The following is a 9,541-nucleotide window of genomic DNA, read 5'->3' as shown; positions in this document are numbered from 1 at the left end:
TAATCGATTGTGATAGGTCAATTTCTTACGACTATCACCTACGATACTCCATTGTAGAACGGCCTTAAGAGGTACCCTGGGGTTACGATTATGGGAAATGTGCAGTTGTGCAGTAGCCTTTAATACGGATTTTTTTACACGTCTCCTGCTCCTTCTCTACTATTAATTGTACTTGACATGAATCAGCTAATAAGACGTCTTATTTTCGTTAACGCAGAAAAATCGGCATTTGATTGTTTTGGACGAAGTTTTTATATATCATCACAAAAAATGGTTATTGCTGTAAGTATTTAATTCTTTTAATAGAGATTTGTCTGTATCTATATAAAAATCTAATCATATATTCGAACTAAATATAGATAATTATCGTAATTATAGTTAATACAAAATTTATATATAGCTGATTGCTATAGATAAAATGTTTATTGTAAACAACCCTTTCAACATTGTTAATAACTGTTATGTTAGAACAATGTTGTTTTTTTCTTAATTTAGATTAATTGTCTATTGCATTATCATGGCAATAATTATAAGTTGTAACATATGAATTGAAAAAAAGGTAGTGTAATGTCAATTTAGTCTATGCAAATAAAATATATTTGTACAGTTAACAATATATATGTGATTTTACACATATACATTTTATTTTAAAATATAATTATTAGTAAAATTTCTTCAATTTAAGTGAAATGAATAAATATTGAAATAGATAAATATATATTATCACATTTAATATAATATAATATAATATAATTATAGCATCTTTTATGAAAGCAAAATAATAATAATATATATATATATATAACTTAAGGTTGGAGATAAATTGCCCACTGTGGATCTCTTTGAGAATACACCAGCAGATAAGGTGAATTTAGCACAGGCTGCAGCTGGGAAGAAAATCATTATATTTGGTGTACCAGGTGCATTTACACCTGGCTGTTCAAAAGTAAGAATTTTAAAAATTATTTTACTCTTAATGAAATGAAATTATTAACTAACTAGGCTCGTGTATTGCAATGCACTAATTCAAAGTTACAGTCCAGCTAAACAAGCAACAGAGAGATAGAATAAAACAGCAATGTATAAAATTTAATTAATATTGAATTACTTTATTTGATTAAAAATTAAATCTATATGTTTTGATTATACTTAGTCTCCCTTGATATAAACATTTTTTGACAAAATTAGTATAGCAAAATATTAAGTAGATATAACTGCTACATGAACGTTGCAAATAATTTAAATTGTATAGATATCAATTTTTTAAAAGCGCAAATGAAACAATAAGAAGCCAATGAAATGTGAACTAAGTATAGTTGAAATATAGAATTTGTTTAGATTTAATTCTTAACGAAATACACAAATTTAATATTAACTATACATTGCAGTTTTATTCTATCTCTAGATTACTTATTTATTTGGCTTGTAACTGAATTATTATTTACTGTTTTTTTTTATATACAGGGTAATTCAGACCACCCGTGCCAGCTGAATATTTTGAAAACGATCGACGATAATGAAGATATAAGTATATCAATTTGAATGGCTTAAAATAACCTATTTAATGATCAGTCATATCAATTTGACCTTGAATGGCGTCGTCAAAGTCACGTGAAGGTCACCTTCAATTTTTTAAATAGAATTCCCTATTTTTTCATTACATATCTTGTAGCTATATATATATATATATATACACACACAGTGTTTTGGAAATCTCTCAAGAAAAGCTACAAGATATGTAATAAAAAAATAGGGAATTCTATTTAAAAAATTGAATGTATATATATATATATATACATATATATATATATATATATAATAAAACAAATTGTCAACTTTAAACTTTAATTACTTGAAAAATACTTAATGAAAAAATATTTTATTACAGTGTTTTGGAAAGCTCTTGAAATAAACTACAAAAATATGTAATAAAAAATAAGGGTTCCATTAAAAAAATTGAAGGTGACCTTTACATGACCTTGATAATGCCATTCACAGTCAAACTGATATGATCATTAAGAGGTTATTTTAAGTCATTCAATTTGGTATACTTATAACTTTCATTCTCATTATCGATCCTTTTCGAAATATTCGGCTGGCACAGGTGGTCTGAATTATTCTGTATATATTTTAAAAAACCCTACAATGCTCCTATATTATTATAATATAAAATCATTTATATGTATATATATATATTTTACACAATATAAATGTTACATATGCATGTGATAAAATAATAATCTTTTAGATATACATTAGAGTTGTTCTATATATAACATACTCATTAATTATTAATTTAATTTTTAGACCCATCTTCCTGGTTATGTTGCAAAAGCAGGTGAACTAAAATTGAAGGGAATTTCAGAAATCTTTTGTATTAGTGTTAATGATCCCTTTGTTATGGCAGCTTGGGGAAAAGAACATGATGCAACAGGAAAGGTATAATTAATTGTAAAACTTATTAAATGAAGAAAATAATTAGTTATAATTGATTATTTTATTGTAGTTAATCTTGTAATTGATTTCTCTTTCTTTCTCTTTCTCTGTTTCTTTCTATTTGTCTCCTAAAGAAATCATTTCTATTGTTAGATACGAATGTTAGCTGATCCGAAAGGAGATTTCACAGATGCTATAGATCTTGGTATAGATCTGCAGGTTTTAGGAGGCAAGCGTAGCAAACGTTATTCTATGGTTGTTGATGATGGGATTGTAAAGGAACTCAATGTAGAACCAGATAATACTGGTTTATCCTGTTCTTTGGCAGATCGCATAAAAGTTTAAAGAAAGTTATCTTAAACTTTTCTTTTTAATTTTTACTTCTTCATTCTTTAATATTTCTAGTCATAATTTATTATCTTAACAATTGCATCTTTATAATAAAGAAAACTAATATAAATTAATTTTATTTGAATTTTTGTAATATATCATTAAAGAAATGTTTGTAGAATGCATTTCTACATTTTTTTTAAAAGTAATAATATCTTAAAATGAGATATTAAAGAATGTTGCAAAAAAATAGTTAAAAATGTTTAATAAATTCAAATAAAAACTAAATATTTAATTTATTTCAAAATTTTGTATAATTATTATTTGTATTCTGCAATTAATGAAGAAGTTTGATAACAAAAGTAGATCTTTCTTATTAAAAGATTCCTCCTCTATATCCTCAATGTCATGATTGAATTATAACATTAGAAGTATAAAATGTTTTTTGCAACAATTATTTTTTTTTAATTTAATAAAGATTAAAATTAGATATTTAAAGACAAGGCTCGTGTAATATTATAAAAATAAGATTTAGAAAGACAGGGCCAACCATAACGAGCATATTAAATTAGTTAGAGATGTAATGTCAACACATAATTACTTTATTTGTTAGTATATACAATGATATTAATAAAAAATAAAAAATAAACGTTTCGGCTGTTACCTCAGCCTTCTTCAGTAAATATATAAAGAATAAAATCAAGAAATATTACGCATTAGAGTCTATTTTATAATGAACCTTTAGTTTGATGAGTCATTAAATTTATATTGGGTGACGCTTATATCATTTATTAAAAATAGATATTGTTTTTGATCGGCTAACCATTTTTTAACTGAGATGGTAACTTTTAAATATGTCAAAAAACATGCAAACGAGCTCACTGTTGTTATTAGATCAAGTTGACAGTCCATTCCACGTCATCAATCCTTTTGCACATTATTAGTTGAGAATATCATTAGAACTGCTTAATATGAGAATTGAAACAATTAGATGTTATCCAGCATCAAAAAGTTAGTCCCCATCATCAAGCATATTTCCGAATAGGTTCATCATTGTAGTGTATTTCACCGTGTTTGTCTAAGTATATTTTTATTTTTTTGGTATATTAATTTATATTAATTAGTTATTTTTTATATAAAAGATCTTGATTATGATTAAAAGTGCTTACTTAAATTGATGAGTAGTCAAGATTCCGCCAAGTCAATGTGTTCATTATACAGTGTCACAATATGATATGTCGAATTCAAATCGTGACTCCTATTATTATTATTATTTATTTATACGACAATTCTTGTAGAATGTCAAAATATGACTTGTCAAGCATATCGGTATCTTTTTTTAAGTTTAGACCGTTTTTTTGTTCTTTTATATGAATCATTTCAAAAACATTTCTCTTCTGAAAATTAGATTTGGAATCTAAAATTTTTGTCTTCCCAATTAAATGAGTGTTGGTAATTAAGAATATGTTCCGAGATGACCGAGTGTCTTGACGAATTTAACTTTATATTATTTACATGTTCTTTAACTCTCGTTTTAAGTTGTCTTTTGGTTTGGCCAACATATGTCGCATCGCAATCGCAACATGAGATCTTATAAATAACATTGGAATTAGTTGAAAATTGATTTTTATCTTTATGAACCTTCATAAATCGATTGAGTTTATTAAGACAACGATAACCTATGGTCATTTCTGATTTTTTGATAGATGATGCGATTTTGTCAGAAATGTTATCCACATAAGGAATAACAAAGAATTTCTTTTTTTCATTATCTCCAGCTATTTCAGGAACCTTAGTTATATTATTATCATTAGTCAAGATATTTAGTTTGGAAGTAATAAGATACTTAATCCTTTGATTAATAGTGGAGAAAATAAATTCTAAAGGGTAACCGTTGTTACGTAAGATAGTTATGATTGAATTTATATTCTTCTTATGAAATTCTGGATGTGAAAGAAGAAGAGCTCTATCTACTAAGTTATAAACAATGCCTTTTTTTGGCAGAAAGGATGCTTAGAGTAATAGGAAAGAGTTCTTCCAGAAAATGTTTTTTTCTGAAACCAATCAACAAAAATGGTATTGTTAATTAATTTCAATGATACATTTAAGAAATTTAAACAACGGTTATCCTCATATTCCAATGTGAATTTAAGTCTGTCATGGTATTTGTTAAAAGAATCCAAAATCAAATCAACCTTCTCCTCAAGAACTGTCATAATGATATCATCAACGTATCTATAATAAAATAGGATGTCGATATTAATCAAGTCAAGAACAGAATTTTCCAAATCTTCCATTATTAAATCAGCTATTATGGGCGATAATGGTGATCCCATGGGGGTACCGAAAATTTGTTTATAGATTATATTGTTAAATGTAAAGTATGTAGATGACAAGACGAATTCTAATACATTTTATAAATTGTTCTTTTGGAATTTTTGTCTGTGACTTAATATACTCCCATCTATTATTAACACTATTTATCACAAGGTTGATAGGTACATTGGTGAAGAGAGAGACAACATCTAATGATATTATTATTTCTGAATTCCTTAACTTTTTGCCAGTAAGAATCCTGCACAATTCAAAACTATTATTTATATGGCTTTTTGGTGGGGGAAGGCTTTGTGACAATACATTGTGAATATATGTAGCTATATTATAAAGAGTCGTATTAATAGATGATACAATAATTCTGAAGGGAATGTTCTGCTTGTGAATTTTAGGGAGACCGTAAGCTTTTGGTAGTATGGAATCACTAGAGTGCATGAAATAATATTCTTTTTTTGAAATGTATCCTTTTGTTAGCAAATTTTTGATAATGTAATTAAGTTCTCTTTCAATTTTTAAGATGGGATTCTTATTGACCACGCAGTAAGTGTTAAAATATGTAAGAAGTTCAGTTACTTTATTATTATAAAAATCCCGTTCCATTGCAACTGTCACATTCCCTTTGTCAGATCGCGTAAATATTATATTATTGTTTTTTTTGCAAAATTTTAAAGTGGTATTGTACATATCAATAATTTTTTCATTTATTAAATTCTTTTTATGAAAATTATGTAGATAATAATTAAATTGGGGGATTGCAATATTCCTAATAGTTCTAAGGTTCTGTATATTATTTCTTTTCCCATTAGCTTCCAAATCTTTGATAAATTCATGTATGGCAGTTTTTTTATTAGAGATAGGAAGGTTGAAATTACTACCCATTTGTAGATTAGATACTTTTGGTGGGATTTCTGTGTTAGTAATTAATGAACCATTTATTATTAGTCTTGTTTAATGGGTCAATATCATTAATAATAGAGGACTTGGGATCAATATGGATGTCTATGATTGTTTTGTTAGAACTCTTAGTGGTTAAGTTTTTAGTATATTTGATTGGTTGTGATGTTTCCTTATTTAACCTGCAAATATAATGAATAGGTTGAATTTTTTTCATATGATCAATAATTTTTTTGTTTTTTAACCACATGAATTTCTTTAAGTGGGTCTTATATAATCTTTCTTTACATTTATTAAATGAGTTTCTTTGATATATAATTATTGATTGCCACACATAAATAGGGATAGAAATGGATAACTTATGTAAAAATTGTAATATTTCTCTTTGTAGAGTGTCGACAACTCTGTACAAATCATAAATTTCTATTTTTAAAATTTCTGTTTTGAATTTGTGCTGTATTCTTGTCAATTTATTTATCAGTTTATAATTGTGAATGTTAAATTGTGTTTTTCCAATGTTAGTTAAATGCGACGGTAATTTAATAAAGATTAAAATTAAATATTTAAAGACAAGGCTCGTGTAATATTATAAAAATAAGATTTAGAAAGACAGGGTCAACCATAACGAGCATATTAAATTAGTTAGAGATGTAATGTCAACACATAAATCTTATGGTTCATACAAGACTTTAGAAAATACAATTTAGATCTTGCTTCAAGGAGTTTGTAATTAGCGTTAATCCATTTTTTAAGGTTGTACAATGTGTATTCGCCATAGTGTTTCTGGATAAATCCAAAATCATAATATAATTTACGATAATTAGTGTTACTGAGAATATTACGCATTATAAGGCCTGCGTTATTTAAATTTAATAAAGATTAAAATTAGATATTTAAAGACAAGGCTCGTGTAATATTATAAAAATAAGATTTAGAAAGACAGGGTCAACCATAACGAGCATATTAAATTAGTTAGAGATGTAATGTCAACACATAAATAAATAATATGTCGTATAAATAAATAATAATAATAATAGGAGTCACGGTTTGAATTCGACATATCATATTGTGACACTGTATAATGAACACATTGACTTGGCGGAATCTTGACTACTCATCAATTTAAGTAAGCACTTTTAATCATAATCAAGATCTTTCATATAAAAAATAACTAATTAATATAAATTAATATACCAAAAAAATAAAAATATACTTAGACAAACACGGTGAAATACACTACAATGATGAACCTATTCGGAAATATGCTTGATGATGGGGACTAACTTTTTGATGCTGGATAACATCTAATTGTTTCAATTCTTATATTAAGCAGTTCTGATGATATTCTCAACTAATAATGTGCAAAAGGATTGATGACGTGGAATGGACTGTCAACTTGATCTAATAACAACAGTGAGCTCGTTTGCATGTTTTTTGACATATTTAAAAGTTACCATCTCAGTTAAAAAATGGTTAGCCGATCAAAAACAATATCCATTTTTAATAAATGATATAAGCGTCACCCAATATAAATTTAATGACTCATCAAACCAAAGGTTCATTACAAAATAGACTCTAATGCGTAATATTTCTTAATTTTATTTTTTATATATTTACTGAAGAAGGCTGAGGTAACAGCCGAAACGTTTATTTTTTATTTTTTATTAATATCATTGTATATACTGCGACCGTCTCTCCGTCCTCTCTTGTCAAACGAGAGAGAGAGTGCGAGAGAGACTGCTGCGCAACCTCGTCGTGCCGCTCTCCGTTCTCTCAATACTTGCTCGGTATCACTGATTGCTCGGTATCGTATCTTTTTGGGCGCCAGGTGCGGTCAGGCCGCACCACTCAACAATATCTCGCAAATAATCAGCGGACACGACGGCTCGGCCTCGGTAGCTCGGTATCAACAGGGGGTAGAGTGTCGTGGTTCTATCCGTAAGGAGATTCGGAATCGCCGTCTCGGAGAAAGAGAGGAAATCTCGATATTAATTGTACTCAGAAATAAGATAAAATAAGAATATATTTTCAGTTAGTAGTATATAGATAGAGTGAATAATAGTAACTATAATATTATTATCGAGCCGTAGGGAGATCGCTGTGTTTTATTGAAATCTCTAGTTATTATTACTCTCCTCCCTTTGTATCCGGCTCGGAATCGAATAGATCATACACTAATCCAGCGTAACTTATTCTCAAGGATTGTTAATCAATGACTCGATACAATGCTACAATTACAATATACTACGATGTGACTGTCGACTCGTTTCGGTGCCCCTCGGAGAGGCAAAGAAGGCAAAGATTTACGCAATAACTTAATGACACGGAAATCGACGCGAGTCCCGTGAGTCTCTCAACTAATTCTTGGTACTAAATTATTTATAGCATAATTGCTCGGTATCGTTACACATCTCTAATAACTCACGGATCTCTGCCGAATCCGCGCTTACCGGACGATCGAGAAGGTGGCCTTACAATAATTCGCCGTCGCAGGTGGTCGTTGTGGGTCGTCGTCCTTCCACGTGTTCGCAGGACACCGGCTTGCCGAACAGTGATTTCCTTTCGGGCCGGCGGGACCTCGGAAGGTACGCTGGTGGGGAGGGGGAAGACAATGCGCGCCACCCCGGCCCGGTTGCCAGGTCTCGCGGCAGCGTTGCGCCCCGCGCCGGACCCGGAATCGATCCTCGTATCGATTCCTGTGTGTCGCGGCTGGTCGCGGACTTCCGCCGCCAAATTCAAATTTCAGCCCTGGGGATCGACGATTCAGCAGGTCCATTCTCGGCGGTCCCGTCCACATCTCGTATGGCCGTATGATGATGTTCCGAACGACCTTTATTTGCTGAGGGAAGTCGTCTCGGGGTGATCAGTCCCGTTAGATCTCCGTGTTTCTCTCGATGTGTGGTGGCGGGCCCCTCAGGGGAATCATCCTTGTCGAGGGATGTAGGCGCCTTTTCCTCCCTGTTTTGGACTGCTCCTGTTCGTCCCATCGAGGCTGTAACGAGTTTATTTGCAGTATCCCTTCCTTATTTCCTCGGTACCGCGTATATTTTATTGTTCTTAATACTCACCGGGCCGGTCGCTCAGTCTCCGCTCCTCCCCTTTCGAGGTCGTTCCTCCGTCGTCTGCCCAGGTCCTCTTCTCCCTAAAACAATGGCCGTTCTCCTGGCCTACCACCTCGATCCCGATACAGAGTACGGGCGAGCTAGCGAAAAGGTCGCTGCTCACCCGCACGAAACACAAAATTGTATAGCGCTCTCAGACGCTTCCCGGCCGGGCGTGTCCGCCCTTGTGACGGGTTCAAAAAGACCACGTCACAACTCCCCCCTTCCTGGGGAGGACCGAGAAGGTCTTGGACATCGACCCACATCGATGACCACCTACTCGATCACTGCTCAAAACTCAAGATATTCCCTCGCCAGACTTCCACCCACGAGGTCCCGAATTATGCCGACAGTCATTATTAGGTTCGACTTTCCCGCGGTATCTTAAGGGAGTCTCGCTTCTCGAGACCACAACTCCGAAGGTGTCGCTCCGGGATGGGACAGAC

The 9,541-nt window shown here is 31.4% G+C and overlaps 1 protein-coding gene and 1 long non-coding RNA gene across 2 annotated transcripts; one reads left to right on the top strand and one right to left on the bottom strand.

The window, feature by feature from the left end:
* Positions 1-98: 98 nt before the first annotated feature.
* Positions 99-3,128, top strand: Prx5 (Peroxiredoxin 5). Its single transcript, XM_029314329.2, has 4 exons — positions 99-282; positions 812-946; positions 2,308-2,439; positions 2,590-3,128. Exons 1-4 carry the CDS (start codon positions 178-180, stop codon positions 2,779-2,781), a joined length of 564 nt encoding a protein of 187 aa, XP_029170162.1. The 5' UTR covers positions 99-177; the 3' UTR covers positions 2,782-3,128.
* A 219-nt stretch (positions 3,129-3,347) lies between these two features.
* LOC146724432 (uncharacterized) lies at positions 3,348-4,014 on the bottom strand. The gene is made up of 2 exons (XR_014924079.1): positions 3,936-4,014; positions 3,348-3,844 (listed from the first exon to the last, which is right to left on the bottom strand). It is a non-coding gene; the product is annotated as an uncharacterized LOC146724432 (long non-coding RNA).
* Between the last annotated feature and the right edge of the window lie 5,527 nt (positions 4,015-9,541).

Source organism: Nylanderia fulva, unplaced genomic scaffold (assembly GCF_048542155.1).
Source record: "Nylanderia fulva isolate GAGA-0341 unplaced genomic scaffold, ASM4854215v1 Scaffold132, whole genome shotgun sequence".
Taxonomy (NCBI): Eukaryota; Metazoa; Arthropoda; class Insecta; order Hymenoptera; family Formicidae; genus Nylanderia; species Nylanderia fulva.
Note: the sequence above shows the minus strand (reverse complement) of the source record. Positions and strands in the feature narration are given on the sequence as shown.

Excerpts from the sequence above, each read along its gene's own strand:
- Prx5 (XM_029314329.2), top strand. The coding sequence starts at position 178 with ATGAATCAGCTAATAAGACGTCTTATTTTCGTTAACGCAGAAAAATCG. Across the intron at positions 947-2,307 it reads TTACACCTGGCTGTTCAAAA|ACCCATCTTCCTGGTTATGT; the intron begins GTAAGAATTTTA and ends TTTAATTTTTAG. Across the intron at positions 2,440-2,589 it reads AACATGATGCAACAGGAAAG|ATACGAATGTTAGCTGATCC; the intron begins GTATAATTAATT and ends TTCTATTGTTAG.